General features: G+C 40.6%; 1 protein-coding gene across 3 annotated transcripts in view; it reads left to right on the forward strand.

Moving 5' to 3' along the window:
• The window catches only part of TGFBR3 (transforming growth factor beta receptor 3), a 258,572-nt gene extending 241,965 nt beyond the window's left edge, over window positions 1–16,607 (forward strand). For all 3 annotated transcript variants that reach the window (XM_073571472.1, XM_073571473.1, XM_073571474.1), the window contains one exon: window positions 7,730–16,607. In XM_073571472.1, coding sequence (XP_073427573.1) covers window positions 7,730–7,848 — 119 coding nt within the window. In that variant the 3' untranslated portion in view covers window positions 7,849–16,607. The remainder of the gene's footprint in view (window positions 1–7,729) is intronic.
• The last annotated feature ends 3,388 nt before the right edge of the window (window positions 16,608–19,995 follow it).

Consider the following 19,995-nt stretch of genomic DNA (forward strand, 5'->3'; position numbering starts at 1 on the left):
GGTATAAGTACATTAGTAGAGGGAGGAAACACAAGGAGTTCAGTCTTTGACAGGTTCAGTTTCAGATATAGTGAGGACATGATGTTAGACACAGCGTTTAGACAATCGCCAGTGTTTTCTAGAAAGGCTGGCATGATGTCAGTAGAAGAAGCGTATAATTGGGTGTCATCAGCATAGAGATGGTACTGGAAACCAAATCTGCTGATTGTTTGACCAATAGGGGCAGTGTACAAGGAGAAGAGGAGGAGAGGGCCTAGAACCGATCCTTGAGGAACCCCAACAATAAGGGGAAGGTGAGAGGAGGAGGAGCCGGCAAAAGATACAGTAAAGGAGCGGTCAGAGAGATAGGAGGAGAACCAGGAGAGAACGGTGTCCTTGAGGCCAATTTAATACGTAACCCTTTTAATTAGATTTAGAATATTATTGGTATACACACTGAGCAAAACTTGGAAGACTATTCTGTATGGGGGCCTCCTAATTGGCCTCCGACTGGGGTTATCAGGGGAAGGAAGGATTTGATATGTTGGATTTTTACATGTCCATTTCTTTCATGGGAAATAAGCTGCAAACCTTTTCCTAGGGAGTTATAATTTCTCAGAATTCTTTTTTGAAGTTCTGCGGAGGAGAAATTAAAACTTACACATGTATGCACAAGTCCTTATGTATTCTGGTGATGTGTGATTGAATTGTCAGGATCTGGCCACGTGGTGGTCAAACATGTTCTGTACAATTACGACCATGGCTGGATGGACAGATGCGCACATATTCTAGAATAGAAGGATTTTACTGATTTATAAGATAAAAATATATTTCAAACATCAATTTAGAACATGTTAACATTGCTAAGATTAAGTAGTTATTATTACTCACCCTAACCAAGAAAGTCAGAACTGCAATGCCACACACATCCACTGGACAAGAGTGGCGTCAATGGTGCAATACCAGGCACAGCCAATGGACAGAAGTGGCGCCAGAGCTGCAATACCACACATATCCACTGGACAAGAGTGGCGCAAGTGATGCAACTTGAAAGTCATGAGGTTCAATAAAAAAATCTCCGATAGCATCTACACCTATCATAAGTATTTAACAGTACTGGTCTTCTCATATGGGCCAACTGGATTTACACTTTGAAAAATAACATACACCCTTTATGGTAATCTCAGACAACCTCTTTCATTCATAATTTTTTACTATGTTTTTCTCTCTAGTTTTATACTCAGGATTTTTGTTTATTTATTTTTTTGTTTCAATCTAGATAGAAACGTTTGAATGAAACATTATATGTTTAGTATTCTCATGCAATAGAGCACCTCTTAATACTTCACTGACATTTCCAGAAGTCTGACATTACCCAGAAAGTTTTATTAAAGTCCATTAAAATAAAAGCAGGCAGGCATGGCAACAAAATGAATTTGGCAAAAGGGTAAAAAAGTAAACTTTTGCGATTTCCTGTACAGGGAGGAACATCCAGTATGTGGCAGAGCATGATTAATAAAGGACATGGTGTTGCCTGCAGCCTGTTTACGGCTCTAGACGGGAGGAGGATGGTGACATTACTGAATGAGGAGGATGGTAGCAGTCTGTTAAACATTACTGTTCAGTTATTGAGGCCATGATATACTGTATTACCTGATAAAGTTATCAACGCTAGTGCTGTTTATTACTATATTCAGATTTATAAGAAATATTTTTCTGACTAGCACTCCACAAATTTGCCTTCTAAGGGCACCACAGGAAGAACTTTCTTATACATATATAAATATATAAAATATATTTGTGTATAATGTTATGTCATTTTAAATCTGAAAACATATGGAATCTAAAATTCTGAGCTTTACCTGGTACAGAGCTATGAATGCTCGGTGTTTGAAAACTAACAGCTTCGCTACCGGTAGCCACCACCAGGGGGAGTTTACAGCTTATTGCATTCTGTTTTAATAAGTATTCAGTTAGCTCTTAAGCTCCCTCTAGTGGTAGTTGTAGACAGCCAGAATTCTTAAAGGGAATCTGTCAGCAGTTTTTTTTGTTATGTAATCTGAGAGCAGCAATATGTAGGGGCAGAGAGTCTGATTTCAGTGATGTATCACTTACTGGGCTGCCCTGTTTTCTGTACTCTAGATGTAGCTGTGGTCAGAAGGCTGAACCCTGTATATCTCCACCTACACCCCTGCGTTTTCTGTGTACAGTGCACATTGTCAGCAAGCTGCCAGTCAGTGATGGGGGCGGGGTTACATAGATTAGCCTGACTGGTCTTCTGCACGTGAGACTTAGTCCTGCATTGATAATATCCTTCTTATAAAACACTGATTGTATTAAAACTACAATACACAACTGTATCTGAAAAATATAGCTCTGCTTGCTAAAATGATATTTTTAGAAATTAATTAGCATAGACATTTTAACTTAAGACCAAACATGGTGTTTATTATCTTTAGATTAAGATATTTAAATTCCCTTTAATGTGCTAACAAACATCAAACACTGAATTTTAGCTGCCTTGTGGACTAATATAATTTTTGATGTCTGATTGTGGACTCTATAAGACAGATGGAACTATACAACAATCCAACACTGGTTTAGTTTATGATTATAATTTGTATTTCATCACCATTATTTAAAAAAAGAAGGGAGACACAAAGCGCAAATAGGGTCTTATCCCACAAACCAGATAGCGGAATCACCAAGAGAGTTGCTCACCTGGTGACACTGAATGCAAGCTTGCAAAAATGTCGGCTGCCGCAGGTCCACAAGCCGGTCATCGACCATATGAAGTCATATACTTGGTAGGAAATGTGGATTAAATCCACGTTGCCATGACAATAAGGTTCCAAATGATAATAAAATTATACAGTGGTTTCTTCAACACATTTCAAGGTTCCAATGACTTCCATAAACCTAACTCATAAATACACACTAGGGCCAATTTCATAGGAAATTTAAAGGGGTTGTCCATGCTTGGAATGAAAGCAGAATGATTGCAGACTTCTGAGCCCTGGCAGCTTAGGGTTTTTACACACTGTCATTATTCTCTGTTATTGCCAGTGAGAGCCATTTGCATACATGCAGTCACCTGCAGACTAGACTTGCATGTCCTCGCTCAATAGAAGTGAAGTGAGAGAGGATAAGCATGTCTTGTTGATTGTAGACTTCTGAGCCCTGACAGCTTGTGGATTTAGCAGGCTGTCAGGATTCTCTGGTGTTGCTGGTGAGAGTACGTGATTTGCATGTGTTTGCTTCCGACTAGATGGGCTTTGCCTCTCTCATTTCACTTCTATTGAGAGATGACATGCATGTCTAGTCTGCAGGTGACCGCATGTATGCAAATGTCTCTCACTGGCAATACCATAGAGTCCTGACAGCGTGTAAATTCACAAGCTGTCAGGGCTCAGAAGTCTGCAATCACTCTTCTTTCATTCCAAGCCTGGACAACTCCTTTAATTGTTGACTTAAACTGTCAACTGTTTAGCTGACATGTACTCCTTTTCTTTGGTTAATATAGAACCTTTGCGTCTTGATTGATGTTGCCCCAGAGTTGACAACCAAAATATCACCAAGTGAAACTTTCTTTCTTAGGCTTCTTTTACACTTACCGTATTTTTGCGGGCCGTTTTTGAGGCCCCAATAGATTTCTATGGGGTCACAAAATCAGCCTGCAAAAGTTCCACGGTGCGCTGTGTGCCGTATGGCCGTATTTACGGCCGTGAAAAAAGATAGAGCCCGCACGATCTTTTTCTTGGCGTACGGACACGGCCCCCATTGAAAATCAATGGGGCCGCAAAAACAAGCAGAAGTTTGTTTTTGCAGTGCACCGTGACATCTGGTTTTGCGGAACACCGGTTTTTTTTCCAATACTATTTCCATAGTATTGGAAACATGAAAAACGGCGATCCACAAGTTTTTTGCGGTACATTATTGCGGCAGACCGCCTTGTTTGCGGCGATACGGCCCGCAAAAATGGGCCACAATAACGGGCCTCAAAAAACCTGGTAAGTGTAAAAGTAGCCTTAAATGATTTTCTGAAAATGCTTAGGGAAAAAAAAAAATCTAAATTTTACACCATAAAAAGACATTTGAAGAAATACTGTAATCAGCTGCTGGTTCCAGGCACTGTTACTATATATTGCATTAATTATATAAACGTAGACTATATGATATGGCCGTTTGGAACAACATTGCATAGAGCTTTACTGCTGTTAAAGCTTGGTTTATACAGTGGATGACAGCGATCCCGTAATATGACCGTCCTGCTAAGACTCAGCCATTCTGCTGTCTTTTGGCACAGATGTTTTAGGGGCCTCAAGCAGGGGAATGAAACTTGCACAAGTTCCTGTATTTAGCTGGTAATAGTAGTATGTCATTTTTCTTCGGAACGCTCTGGCGGTCATTTCCCCACTGACAGGTCTAGGCAGAAGCTTTGTAATACGCTCATCTAGAATGTGCTAGAGATCTCACAAACTGCCTCCTATCATAGCCATCGTCTAAAAACCCAATTATGTATTGCAGGGTGAACAGGGAATTTCTAATGAGAAGTAAAGGGAAACTGTAAAGTCTCTGCTGAAGGGTGTAAGCCATTCACAACATCATATGTTTTCCTTGGAACTGTTAAATGAGTCCATGCGGCACTTAATCCACAGCACATGTGGCCATCTGACACCGGACACTCCCTAAGAAAGTGTGGTTTTGGGGGTTTGCTGATAGCGGCATTCACTTTGCCACTGTCCAGTTATCAGAATACTAAACACATGTTCTAGTTTTTACTGTATTAATCATAATATGGTGGAAATATAGACGTGCAATCCTAAGCTGCCGGGCCACAATGCTGGATCTGTAGTTGTCCCCCACCTGCCATGTACTATTTATAATACTGCTCTTCTGTGCCCACCACTCCGGCATGCTGGGCCTGCTGCAACTGCTACTTTTGCCCCCATTATAGCTGTGCTGCAAAACACATGGATTTACATGGCTAAGAATTCAATTTCTTACCATTTCATTTTCATATGATCATTGGGTTGTCCTAATGTTCTCAATGTCATGTAGCTTGGTTAGTAACCAAGTTAAAAAAGTTATGCCTTTAAAGAGGATGTGCCCTAAACTCTTGTTGTCCCCCCAATATGACAATGCTGGAGCACAATTTATTTTACCCCTATGTTGTACAGCTGTTCTATCATTTCTCCTAGAAATTAAGGAATTGATTGACAGCTGGATAATAGCAGTGGGGGTGTCCGTATACAGGCTGACATTGTCTGTCTGATAGGCTGTGTATAGACACACCTTGATCAGGGGGAATGGTAACCCCCGATCATCAATTTTTAATCAACTGCTAGGAGGCACAACACAATTCTATTAAAAATCCTTAGGAAGCGTTTACTAAAGCAGCAATGACAGGAGATTGGACAGATTCTCCGTGATAAGGGGAGAGGCGCATGGTAAAAAAAATGAAATAAAACAATGTTAGAGTTTATTTATGGATTCTGATTACGGTATATAAAATATGTGTAGGATCAAACAGTAGTATTTATGTACGAAAGCAAAATAAATCCCAACAATATTTGTATTTTTATTTTTGTTCCTAAGCCTAATAGTCTGTCTTTAAAGTGTACCTGTAGTTCTAGGTGACTTTTCAGAATAAGTGTGTGTACTTGAGGAATAACACTATTTCTGGTCATTACATGAATAGTGTCCTGCATTTTCACCTGTTTTCCTCTTTGCAGACTATAACTCCAACTTTCTGTTGTCTATAAGCTAGTGGGGAGAGACTGGCTGCTATGTTGCCTCTGATCCATGGGAAAAATAGACAGGAGGGATTTCTTGTTCTTTATAGTACATATTCATAAGCAGCATGGAGGATATTCAGCAGTACTGAGCAGTGTAGCTGTGAATCCAACACTAGAGTGAGATCAAACACTTGCTAGAAAACAGCAGTATGGTCTGTGTCACTCTTTCACCCTTCTTATCACTCTTCTTATCCTCCACACTTCTCACTTGATGTTATACCTGAAGAAGGCTCATAAGAGTTGAAATGCGTTGTACGTTGTGTTAATAAAACTTGGTTTTGGAATATATCATCGTATCCTACCTACTGTGTTCCGGGAGCTCTCACTACCTGGAGAATAACTACATATGACACTTCTCACTTCAATAGACAGCCGTCATCTGATCCCTTAGTGAGTTGGCAGTCCGCCTTGTTTTGGTCAAGAGGTATTTTATCTGTGTCCGGGGAGGCAGGGTGGAAGCAATATTATTATATTTGCTTATGCCATTGATTTATAGAAAGTTTCTTGAAAGGACAGCGATGTAAGGTCGGAGACCCCAATCCCAGAGATGTGTCACTTACTGGGCTGTGGTTTTGTTTCAATAAAATCGGCGTTTTATTAGCAGGAGATTTTCACTACAACACAAACTGTCTCGTGACTCCTGGTCTGACTCCATACCACTATTGATTAACAGTTTTCTATCAATATACAGTGTACACAGAAAGCTGCTAATCACTGGTGTAGGCGGGGTTATACAGGGCTCAGCATTCAGCACTCTGCTAGATCTGCAGCAGAGAAAACTGTGATTGTATCACAACTGCTGCACCTGGTAAACTGAGTGATACATCACTCCTGCAATGGTCTCTCTCCCTACATCATTCTGATGTCAGATTGCATAGCAACACCTGCTGACAGATTTCCTTTAAAGGCAACGTTGCTATTATTATTTTACAATAAAGATACAAATGATAATATGGAATACAATAATTAATGATTACACCATATACATAAAGTACCATTAAATGTTTATTTTGTAACTACTTCTTAAAGAAGCACTCCTCCTCCTCCTGTGAACGTTTTTATCCTCTTCCTATATTACAGTATTATATTATATAACACTGTGTACTTTCAATTGCTCCTTTTGTCTTTCTGCCCAGCCAATTCCTCTTTTCCATTAGGCCTATGACATCACGTGATTAATAACAGATTAATCCTTCTTAGCTCTATGTAAAAGCAAGAAGTCTATTTTCCCTGGATGAGTCATCGTTAGAACTACAACACTACCTCACTCCAAAGTCTCTGGCAGGAGGGAGGAGTAGAGCAGCTGGGTCAGGAGTTGAAGAGCAGGTCGAGCTAAGCTGCCAAGGACTTTGTAGAGACCTAGAATTGTAGTTCTAATGATGACTCATGTAGGGAAAAGAAACTTCCTATTTCTACATAGAGATTATAAGGATTCAGGTCGTCTGTTTTCAATCATGTGATGTCATACACCTAATGGAAAGAGAAGAATTAACAAGATACAAGGGCAAAATTGAGCAAGTTTTGCAAACACTTTGATGGGGGTGCTTCGTTATATAGAAGAAAATAAATATCCTGGGAGCTTACAAGATGTAGAAATACATTGAGAAATGCAGATTGTCACTCTTGATGTACGACTAGGGCCATTTGTAAACGAACGTTCATGTTTCCTCCTACAAGAAGAAAAGCAGTGGAGACCAGGTGTGAGATTTCGCTGTGGGCAGAGAACATATAGCGAATCTTTGATAAATCCTTTCCCAGCCAAATATTTACCTCCACACAATCGGGAATAAGGTAGCTGCTTGTTACCTTTCCTTTGCACATATTTAATGGAAATGTTACATGCCTGGTGGTTTGCCTTCCTCGGCTCCGTTGTTGAATTGATGTTTGATTTATCCATTTCAGAAATCAGCAGGCGAACACTAATCAGGAATGTGTTTTCTTGGACATTTCAGGTGATACAGCAGGAAGACAGCAGGTTCCCACATCCCCACCGGCCTCGGAAAACAGCAGCGCAGCTCATAGCATCGGCAGCACACAAAGCACCCCCTGTTCTAGCAACAGCACAGCCTAACCCGCGGAGCGGCGGCGCAGGACGGCTGAAGAGCAGCTCCGGGGCTAGAGGTTCCCAATCACTGCTTGTTGACATTACTTCTCCAAGGCTGAAAGAAATCATTTTTTTTGGGTTCTTTCTGAAAGGGAAAAAAGGGATCTTGGTGTAATATCTGCCTGTTTTTTTCTTTTCTGGATGAATGCAGCCTTTGGGCCCGTCCAAGAGCATCAAGCCAAAAAAAAGTGGTAATACTACTAATTATGCAGTGTGCAGACCTGCAACATGGGTTTCCTTGGCTGTCAATGTGAAATGTGTGCCAGTTCTTAACAATGCTGCTTACATCCCATTCACAGCTGTATTTCGGCGCTTCGGATCTGTACATAACAGAAGATACATATATATGCACACGGCGTGTATATATATGCGGTGATATAGGTGACAGTACAGCGAGCGCTGCAGTGCAGTGACCATTACTTAGCCACTATTAAGCAGCAGATTGATGAATGTTAACCCTTTCACTTCTTGTGCTCTGTGCAGCTTGGGGGGTGTATTGTGCCATGTTGGGTAGTCAGGGGCCCAACTATCGGCCCATCTCTGACATATCGCGTCTTCATCCCGGTGTTGAGATAGATGTGTGGATAGATGCTTCTGTGTTTATCGAGTCTGCCTTCTGCACATGGAAAAACACTTCTCTCTCTAGGAGTCATGTGGAGGAGCGCTGGCCTTCTCCTCTCATTGTATGATCTATCCGCAGAGCACAGGCACTTGCCTTCTCATTTGTCTTTTTTTGTGTTTTTTTTTTTAATCTTTTTTGTTCTTTTTCTTTGTTCATTTTGGAATATTGGGCACTTTGCGTTTTGTTTTATGTGTGTTTTTGTGTTAACATATTGCTGTTGGGTGACCGTGATAAATTGTAGAGCAATTTACAGCAGTCCTCAGCTGCAATAAACATAGAGTTCTAGGAAGGTTTGATTTGAATGTATGTATATAGATATCCTGGAATGTTTGGTGGGGGATCTTTTTATGGGGGGGAGGAGTAAAGTTTGCTTTTTGTTTTTTAATGCCTACCAATTAACTTTTACGTTGTAGAATTTATTTAGCTTGAGGTTTTAAACAGTAACTCTAGGACGCCACAAAGAATATAAAAAGGTCATTTTTTTTTTGTTAGGGCCGATAATAACATAAAAACATAACAAGTGTCCCCATTATTACGTACACATATAGTAAGTATAAAAGGGAATTTTTAATTGTCTCACTGACTGAATGAATGGAATATCTGGATCACAGGTGGGAAATCCTTATTGATATACTACACTTTCCGCCGGCATCGGGAATGGTGGTTTGTGGTTGACCGTCACTTGCCTGGAGCAAGGTTGGAGACCAAGAAGTAGTTGGCAGGTATAGCGTGTGGCCCTTGGCTATAGGATTCACACATTATTAGATGTCGGAGTCTCCATAGAGAACGACCCTGGTTCTTTGGGATGATACATTACTATGTTCTTTAATGCTAAGTATGTCTCCAATCTACTTTGTCTCCGTCCTGATTGCACCGTTCTTTATGATGAGGGATTTGGAAGGTATGTGTTTGACTTTTGGGACTCTAACACTTGCAGCTTATACACTGTATGCTTTACTTGGCCTCATACTTGGCGAGCTGACAGGGTGACATTAGAAATAATTCATCCTGGGATTTGTCATCTGAGTAGTTACTGCCTCGTAAATGACCCGGGGCTCGCTGTAAGCCGTACAGTGATCTAACACAGCTGCGTCACAACATCAGGGACTGATAGCGGCAGAATTTCTCCAGGATTAGATGTATAGATTGGACAATTACAGCTAATGGTAACCTGAACATACACAGATGACTTCAATGGAATGGTCAGATAAAACATTGCATGTGGAGAGAATAGGACGCTAAGGAGCCTCGTAGCTTATATGTTCTTAAAGGGAGTTGTGTACAATTAGAGGGAGTTGTGTACAATTAGAAAACTTGGCTCCTTTCTTGGGGAAACAGCGCTACTATTGGTCAGATTTAGTACTGCAGCTTTTCCCCCATTTAAGATAAGATGCTGAGCTGCAATACCAAGCACAACCAGTAAAAAAGAGTAGCGCTGTTACTGGGGAAAAAAAAAAAAGAGAGCAGCTATGCTTTTCTAATCTCATCCAACCTCTTTAATATTTTTAAAGACCATGATGGATGAATGGAATATTTTTTTTTTTCTGCGTCTCTTGTAACCTGCCAGTCATAGAAAGACAGTATGAAGATAGTAAAGACATATTTTTTTTTTTTTATCATGGGCTCCTAATTATTGTAGAAGAAGTTTGAGAAGCCGCCACTTTCCCCTTTCATATGTGATCAGAATTGAAGGGAGTAAATACTTTAAACTGTAGCATGTCGCATAGGGGGGGTTAATACTTTTAGGAATTTCCAAATTTAAAGGAATTGTTCATTTAATAATGAAAAAAAAAATCTTTAGATTGGGCTGGTCACTTCACGAGACTCTGGTCCATCGGCCTGCTCATCAGTCTGTGGCCACTGGAGGTTTGCAAATCTCTTTACCTTCTGGGATTCCCGGCGCAGAGTGGCACAACGTCATCATTGTGCCGTGACACACGACTGATGTACACAAGTTTGGCTGATCACTGGGGATCCTAGAAGAAAAGAAATTCATGAGCCTCCCATCCAGAGACCACTGACCTAGCCAATGGATCCCCGAGTCCTGAAAATCGATCCAGCCATCTGTAATTATAAGCATAAATACATACAACTTACTGATATACTTATGCTTACAAAGGCGTCCCGGAAGTTCTACTTCTGGATTGTGCAGGAGATAATTCCCTGTGATAGGACGTGACCAGTGCTGCGCGTGTGAAGGAACTGACTGACTGTCTTGTTTCAATAACTTAGACAGCCCTCTTCTTCATCACTGCCACTGGATAGACAATGAAGGGGTCCAACTCAGGCCGCTTTCACACTTCAGGCTTTCGGTATCCGGCATGGTGCGGCGAAAAACCGGACTGCCGGATCCGGCGCCTGTTACGATCAGATCTGGCTTTTTCCCCGTGCTGTTTCATTGGTGCCACATTGCGCTGGATCCGGAGAAAATAGCCGGTCCGGCGTCTGGAAAAAACGTTGCATGCAACGTTTTCTCCCAACGCTGGACTGGCTATTCGCACTGGCATGCCCGGAAACCTTCTCTGCCAGGAATATATCCAGCAGAAAGAAGGATCCGGTGTCTGCATTTGCGGCCGGATCCGGTAGTCCGGTTTTTCGCCACACCATGCCGGATACCGAAAGCCTGAAGTGTGAAAGTGGCCTTAGATATTGAAAGGAGCCAATAAGCCAGCCCCTTCACACACAGCACTGATAACGTGCCATCATAGAAAACTCTTTTATGGGCTGAACGCCAGCTGGGTCTAACAATATCCACAGATTGCGTCACCTCTGTAACTGTTGGTATATTACTAAGTGGTATATATTGATATTTCAACACATTTATTTTTCAATAGACAACCCCTTGAAACCACCGGGTCTACCTTAGGTGCATTCCTCATGGATGTGTCTGTCCCTTGACTAGCAATTTGATTTAATCGCCCATTGCTTCCTATAAGAGTGTAAAGTGTTTGAAAGTAGAGATCCCCATTATTGTTTGGTTGTAGAAAGATATTGCGGTGTTTAATGCCAAAGGCCTTAAAAGGCTTGTCCACCTTTGTGGATCTTTTTTTTATATAAATGCGTGTAATTTGGGCTAGAAATCATGTTTGCAATTGGGTTTCATGAAAAATGTAGTTCCATTTCCCTTCTATAGCCGCTGTGTTAGGCCGGGGTCACACTTACGAGAAACTCGCACGAGTCTCGCGTCTCAATACCCGGCACTCAGGATCGTAGCGCTCAGCTACATAGAAATACATGCAGCCACACACTCCGATCCCGAGTGCCGGCGGCAGTGCCGGGTAGGTATTGAGACGCGAGACTTGTGCTAGTTTCTCGCAAGTGTGACCCCGGCCTAACACTGTCTAATGCTGGCTGCACAATGAGTTCTATGAAATTCTCTCAGCCAGACTAAGGCTAGTTTCACATTTGCGCTTTTGAGCGCAGCGATGGCCCGCGCACGGCCGCCGCTAAGCCCCACCCCCTGCCGCGCCTCCGCCGGTAGCTCCGCCTACCAGCGCATGACGCTGCATGCGTCCTGCGTCCCCTATCTTTATCACTGGGGCGCAGGCCGTGCGCAGTATGCGTTTGGCGGCGCATGCGTCCTTTTCACGGTGCGCCGAGCGCAACCAAACTGCAGCAGGTTGCGTTTGGCGCTGGTCGGCGGAGCTACCGGCGGAGGCGCAAATGTGAAACTAGCCTAAGACGGACTGATGGGGAATTTGTAGCTCTTCTATCTGTCCTTTTCTGAGCTGTTTTCAGCTGATTAATGACTACAGACCACATCAAAGTTGAATGTGCAGGGAAATAAGGAGTCTATGAAAGGCAAAGTGCAATATGTTTAATGTAAAAAATATTTCTAACTCCAATTACATGCATTTTAGTAAAACGAAAATTGTTTTCCCCAAAAAAGTGGAAACCCCTTTACAAGGCAACTGAGCCCATTTGCTAGCCTGAACTCACTCTCCAACATTGCTGCAATAGTACAGAGTTCAGTGGTTATATTTGATGTATTTGATGTAATATTGTATCTCATCAAGAATCAGAGTCCATGAATTTAAAGGCTAATTTTAAATCCATTCTGCACGATGCCGCTAATTTGAAATGAATGTCCTTTTGTTCATTCCTACTGTTAGAAACCACTGTTGTAAAGTTTTCCCTCTTAGCTTATGCTATACATTTATAAAAACAAAAAGAAAAGAAACACAATACCTATTGTTGCCACTAGTGGCAGCTGAGAGATTCGTATAAGCTACCTGTGTGTTGGACAATCATGCGCTTTGCCAATCCTAAAGCTGAATGTATTTTAAAGCATTTTATGTATAAAAAAAGGAAAAAAATAACATGAAAACTTTAAAATGTCTTCAAAGAAGACAAGAGACTCTACTATTCCTATAGCTATATTTTACTACATTATATATAGAGTTTATATTTAAATGTTTTATGGCAAATTTACTCTATAAAATGTGTTGTGTTTTTGTATTAATCCAATTACTGTGAATTTTTAACACTACCCTTTGTAAATTCCTTTACCCTAAACACACACCATCTCATTTATTGGATTCTTGGGCAAGGTCAAGCGTCCATGTTTGGGCTGGATACAATTTGTAAACACTTTAAATGTATATTTTTGAAACAAAATGATATGTACTATCAGTAATTTACTTTAAGTATAAGATATATGTATCTACAAATGTATATTTACAGATAAGAAGCCATACATACTCTACCCAGAGTGTCTGAACCAATGACATCCCTCTACATAAAAAATACAACAACTTATTCACCAGTTTCCTATACATTTCTCATAGTTTATCTGTTATGTAGGGCAGTATTTTCAGTAACTTTTTTCACATGCCAGGACCTATTTTCTAAAATGAATTGAAAGAAATAGAAAGCGTTCTTCATAACAGCCAATTAGACACCATGTGAAAAAATAAGGATTAGGGAAAAAGAGCTACTCATTTCTAAAAACAGTGCCCCCCACCGTGAGCAGGTTGTATTTGGTATTACAAGTCAGTTTCATTAAAGGGATATTCTGGTCGATATAAGTTATAATCTAATCACCAGTAAGTAACTGGTTAAACTTAATGCCTATGTTGGCTCCACGTGTATGCTGCGTCCTCAGGAGCTGAGCCTGCATCATACGCTGCAGACTCCAGCTGTGTTACATAGCTGGTATCTGCTTTTAAGGGCAGCGTACAGAGCTAGCTCCGATTTGCTGTAGTTTAATTATTTAAATACCGTTGTCAATCATTAACATTTAAATTACGCGATTGTCTGCACTCGGGCTGACTCCCCTGAGATGTGATTGCAAGTCTCGATGGGTTCTCATGGCAGCCAGGTATCTGCTGAAGGCCCCCATGGGTGCCTTTGGCCTCCTGCAAAGCTTAGCCTGTGGTTGCGCTTAATAGAATGTCATTTTGTCTATATACTGCAAGACACTTCGAAAGGAATAGAATAAGTGATCATTTTTCACAACCTAAAAAAAATAAAAGCCATGAGGGTTTGATACAGTTAATTAGGTGGCCATTTATGTTGACTGGAATACCCCTTTAGGGTATGACACATCCAATGGATGGCAGACATTTTTTTTTCCTAATCCTGTCCCTTCAAACTTGGCCACGAATAACATTTCCATTTGAACTAATTTTCATTAATAAATCCCCATAAGGGATTTATAAAACAATCAAAGAGAAAAATGTGATGTTTGCCTTAGAAAATATCAGCTGGTGTCTGATTAGTTGCCTAGGATGACACTATTCTTAAAATAATAACATTTAATAAATGTAAAAAATTTGATAACATTTTCCCATAATGTTATATAATTATCAAGATAACTGTACATGGAGGCAGATGGTGGTGCAGTGCATTAACCAGAATACCGTATTTTTTGGATTATAAGACGCTACGGAATATAAGACGCTCCACATGTTTTGAGGAGAAAAATAGGAAAAAAAAATTTTTCAATAAAATGGTGGCACTTCTTATAATCCCTGCATCTTATTGCTTACCGGGGGTGGTGGCTGCGTTGAAGCAGGGTCCCAGGGTCCTTGCTGGAGGAGGCAGGAGTGGGGTGATGCTGCAGGCCGCCGGCTGTTCCGATGTGTGGCGCACCACTGCGGGTGTCCGGTGCTGTTGCGGGAGTCTCCAATGTTGCGGTGGTTCTGCTGACATTTTGTGAAAGGCCAGAGTCCCCGCCGTTCAATGGTTTCCTATGCGGTGGACTATGGGAAAATGGCCGCCGGGGGCGGTGCATGTGCAGATGGAGATCTCGGCACCAAGATCTCTGCAGCACTGGAGACACCCGCAGCAGCATTGGACACCCCCGCAGCACCACTGGACACCCCTGCAGCACCTTCAGCACTACCTTGCACCCTCTCTACCCAGCCTGCGGCCTGCAGTAATGGTACCGGTAAGGTATATCTGCATTATAAGACGCACAACCATTTTCTCCCCAAATTTGGTAGAAAAAATTGCATCTTATAATCCGAAAAATATGGTACATAAGGGAATTAATCTTCATAATTTCATATGTTAAGGGAATTGTATTTGTCTGTAATCCTTTGGTGGCTCTATGGAACATTTTCATGAAATTCTAAATTTTTCTAAATGCCCAAAGTATTTTGGAACATCGTGACAACTACTGGTCAGTAGGAAACAACAAACTCAAGCCATGAAACACTCTTCTAGAAGACAATGGTGTCACACTACCATCTTGGTCAGTATCCATGGTCTTCTGTTGGAATGGGGAATTCAGTTGTTGGCCCATAAGTTGCCGTCACTTGCACTGTTTCATGGCTAATACATCACGGTTACAGTAAGTCGCTCACAATTAGTGACCTCAGCCGCCATCTCTGCCGCTCGTGCAGACGTAGTCATGCGATTGGGAACTATTAGATCGATTGTGCTCACTTTGTGCATCAATATTTCTTGTGGTCACATGTATCTCACCAAACAAATAAGAGTTAAGCATTCTTAAATGTGCAAATTACAAAATGTTTCCTGTTTATCTGTTTTCCGTGGTGAAATAATCCCCATTAATATTCCTAGGATACAGGCTCACTTATTTGCGCTGCTGTGAAACCACTTTGCATCTGACAGTCACAAAGAGTCTATAATATGCAATAAGTCACAAAATATTACTAATTGAAAGGGTTTGCCAATTTAAGGAGTCATGTCCAGCATTAGAAAAACATATTCAAAAAATGGCAGCACCTCCATCATTGTTTCCAATAGAGCTTTAGTAGTACATACTACCCATGTGTGCTGCTGTTTTGGAATAAAGCAGTTATGGTTTTTAATGGGACTCCGTCAGCACAAAATGACTGTTCCAACCAAGCTTGGTGTCCCCAAACCGTTCAGTTGACCTTCCTACCAACTTTTATTTTTTTTGCACCCTCTTCTTCACTGATTGACAGCTCTGTCTTTACAAGGGGCAGACTAGGGTGGAAATAGATAAAAAACAAAAACAAATATGGAAGTTGCACTGAACTGTTTATCCATGACAAGGTTATGACCGAGCGCATGTGCTTGTTATGACTGAGCGCATGTGCTTGTTATGACCGAGCGCATGTGCTTGTTATGACTGAGCGCATGTGCTTGTTATGACCGAGCGCATGTGCTTGTTATGACTGAGCGCATGTGCTTGTTATAACTGAGCGCAAGTGCTTGTTATGACTGAGCGCATGTGCTTGTTATGACTGAGCGCATGTGCTTGTTATGACTGAGCGCATGTGCTTGTTATGACTGAACACATGTGCTTGTTATGACTGAGCGCATGTGCTTGTTATGACTAAGCGCATGTGCTTGTTATGACCGAGCGCATGTGCTTGGTTTGTGGTGACAAAGTTAACCTTAAAGTTACTGCTGTACTTCCATTATCACAAACCAACAATGGAGAAGGCTGCTTCATCTTAGGCAAAAAACTAAAGTAACCTTAATAACAAAAGCCTATTCCCGTGTACTGTGCATTGTATAGATCAGTGTGTCCGGCTACAATGTTTGCTAATATTCTCACCACGGTTCTCAGATTTCTACTTTCATAGATTTTTTTTCTTGTTATGCAAAGGTTACAGTTTAGCTTCCTATGATAAATGTATAATAAATCAGGGCTTATGAAATAATACTTTATTTGTATAACTTTCTTTGTTACTTTTGCCATAATAATTATGCCTCATCCTGTATGTATCATCCTGATTAGCATTTTCCTTTCCTCTTCTTAGTCTGTACAGAATAGCTATAAACATGGTTGCTATTTGCCAGAAGCAGTTCTGCAACTCTCTATGGAATGTATCTGTCGATTCTCCAGACCTGTAATACCATACACAACCTGTGGACAGGTGTGGCACTGTTTTTGGAAGAAAGCAGTAATGTTTTTATTGTTTGTTTGTTTGTTTTTAAATCCTGAAAACTCTTTTAAAGAAAATATTCACTTTCTTGACATTTTTAAACTAAATCAAAGTCTCCAATTAACTTTTAACGCCATTCTACAACTCCTGGATCCATTAATTCTAATCTCTACAAATTGTCTGTTAGACGGATGTATTATTCTGTAATGTGTCATCTACCTCATTTGCAAAGATGTTTTAAGGGTTGCCCTTGCAGTTACACATAATATTTATCAGAGGGAATTTTATTTTGCATTATATCAGGAATTGTATGTTCTTCTGGCATCTCCATGTCCATTCATTATTAAAAAAAAAATATACGGTATATATATATATATATATATATATATATACAATTTTACAGTTTTAGTCATTGCATTATAATGCCACTGGCCTGAATAAAAGGGCTTCAATTCTCATATTCCCGCACAATTCTCGATTGTTTCATTGTTTGTATTTTGTACAAATTTGATATTTTGATGTGTCACCTTCTATTGTGTATAATAAAGATTTATATATATATATATATATATATAATTTTCATGTTGAGTTTTTATTTTGTTTTTGGCATTATTTAATTTTGGTCTATTTGAAGGGAAATTATGACCATCTTTCTGGAGTGACCAGGAGGACTCAGGTATCCCCATTCTCCTAAAATGTATGGGGGGCACAGAGATTACCATGTGCCGCTCCTCTTTACTTTAACTTGGAAAATACATGCCAGCAGCCACACTCAGACAAGCATTTCTGTGACCAGTCGGTTGGTGGCTGTCCAGGATGGCATAGTCGGCTGAATAAGACTAATTCTAATTACCTTAGTTTTGGGGAGGGGTATCCAGTATTTTAAGGGGTTATCAGGGGGGACTTTAACTTTGATGGCTTATCCTCAGGATAGGCATTCAGTATCTGATCAGTTGGGGTCTGACGCCCCTGCCAATCATCTGTACTTTGTGCCAGTGATCAGCTGAGGAGCTGTATATCACAGCTCCATCAGTTGTATAGTGGCTGCGGCCGGGTGATGCACATCCGCTAGGATCTGTTAATTGGCCGGGAGTGTCACATCCCCACCGATCAGATAGTGATCACCTATCCTAAAGATTTACCATAAATGTAAAAGTCCCAGGCAGTCCTGGCAGCAAGAAGCTTGCTTCAAACAAGCAGGTTTTGCTTAGTTTTTGTTGCGTTTTTTTGCCTCATTTTTGTTGCATCTTTGTCAGGGTACATTTGCCTCTTGTGCATGCTGATAAAGTTTAGGGCATAAAAAATTCAGATTCTACTTAATCAGGTTCTTTCCAGCAAAAATGCAGCAAAAACTGATACCTGCGTATTTTGCTTTCAATGGGTCAAAAAGGCTGAAAAAACACTAAAAATAAAACACTGAAAGAAATGACATGCTGTATTTGGCAAAACCCAAGGTATATCATAAAATCCTCAGGCCAAATACAACTGCATGAGGTTTCTGAAATCTCATAGACTTTGCTGGTACTGTAAAACGCAGCATAAAAAAAAGCTGAAAAATCGCAACCTGTGAACATAGCCTCAATATTATTGAATATCTACTGATCTACTAATATACTTTAATCCCCAAAATGCTGCGACTGAACACGATCGCATCACTCCGAAAGCCGGCAGAGGGCTGACAGCCCCTCTGCCTTTGGATTGGAGACGCCGCGGCGTGACATGGTCCCGATAGTTGCCATGGTGATCTGATGTCATCATGATGACATCCAGGTCAACAGAGCAAGGAAACTTGCTGATCATTTGCAGTGCATGATGAGCAAGCTTGTCAGTGCAGAGCTGACAGCTTCTATGGCATGCAGATGCTGCTTCATCACCATGCTATAGAAGCGATCAGCCTGCACAAAATAAGTGTCCCATAGTGGGATAAAGTAAAAAAGTTAGAAAAAAAATTTAAATAATTGTAAGACTATTCTTTTTTAAAAATCAATATTTATATTCTATCACTAAAGAATTAATTGAATTAAAAAAAATTTAAGCAATAAAAGTACACATATGTGTTATCACCGCATCCGCAACAACCCGACCTATAAAACTGTCCCACAAGTTAACCCCTTTAGTGAACACCATAAAAAAAGGCAAAAAAAATGCTTTATCATCATACCGCCAAACAAAAAGTGGAATAACACGCGATCAAAAAGACTGATATAAATAAACATGGTACCACTGAAAACGTCATCTTATCCCGCAAAAAACGAGCCACCATACAGCGTCATCAGCGAAAACATATAAAAATTATAGCTGTCAGAATAAAGTGATGCAAAAATAATTATTTTTTCTATAAAATAGTTTTTATTCTATAAAAGCGCCAAAGCATAAAAAAGATATAAATTAGGTATCGCTGTAATCACACTGACCCAAAGAATAAAACTGATTTATCAAATCTACCACATGCAGAACGGTATAAATGCCCCCCAAAGGAAATTCATGAATTGCTAGTTTTTGTTCATTCTGCCTCACAAAAATCAGAAAGCGATCAAAAAATGTCATGTGTCCAAAAATTGGACCAGTAAAAACGTCAACTCGTCCCAAAAAAAAACAAGACCTCACTTGACTCTGTTGGCCAAAATATGGAAAAATTATAGCTCTTAAAATAAGGGGATGCAAAAACTATTTTTTTTGCAATAAAAAGTGTCTTTTAGCGTGTGACAGCTGCCAAATATAAAAACCTGTTATAAGGTCTCTTTCACATGTCCTGATATTTCCGGTACCAGAGATGTTAATGTCTGTGTGTGTAATACTTGCGGCACACATGTGGCACATCAGTACCATTAGGACAGGCGCCAGGGAAGAAGCGTTACATTAAGCGCTGTTCCCTGGCGCCAGGTGCTGAACATGGCTCTCATCATTCTCCCTTGCTCTGCTGGCGATCGGCGCGAGCAGGGTAGAATGATGAGAGTTACATTTAATTTCTAAAAGAGACAGCAGATGGCAGCTGATGGCACTATTACTCCCATCAGCCTACCCCTGCTGCTGTTAATAACAGTGAGAGCAGGAGCAGCAGATGGGAGTATACATCAGCCACTCCTGCGCTGTAAATAAATAATTTAAAAACAAAAAAATGCATGGGTTCCCCTGTATTTTCTAGAACCAACCAGGCAAACTCAC

The sequence above is a fragment of the Dendrobates tinctorius genome, unplaced genomic scaffold (genome assembly GCF_039654945.1).
Source record: "Dendrobates tinctorius isolate UK_male_01 unplaced genomic scaffold, ASM3965494v1 ptg000029l, whole genome shotgun sequence".
NCBI classification, from domain to species: domain Eukaryota; kingdom Metazoa; phylum Chordata; class Amphibia; order Anura; family Dendrobatidae; genus Dendrobates; species Dendrobates tinctorius.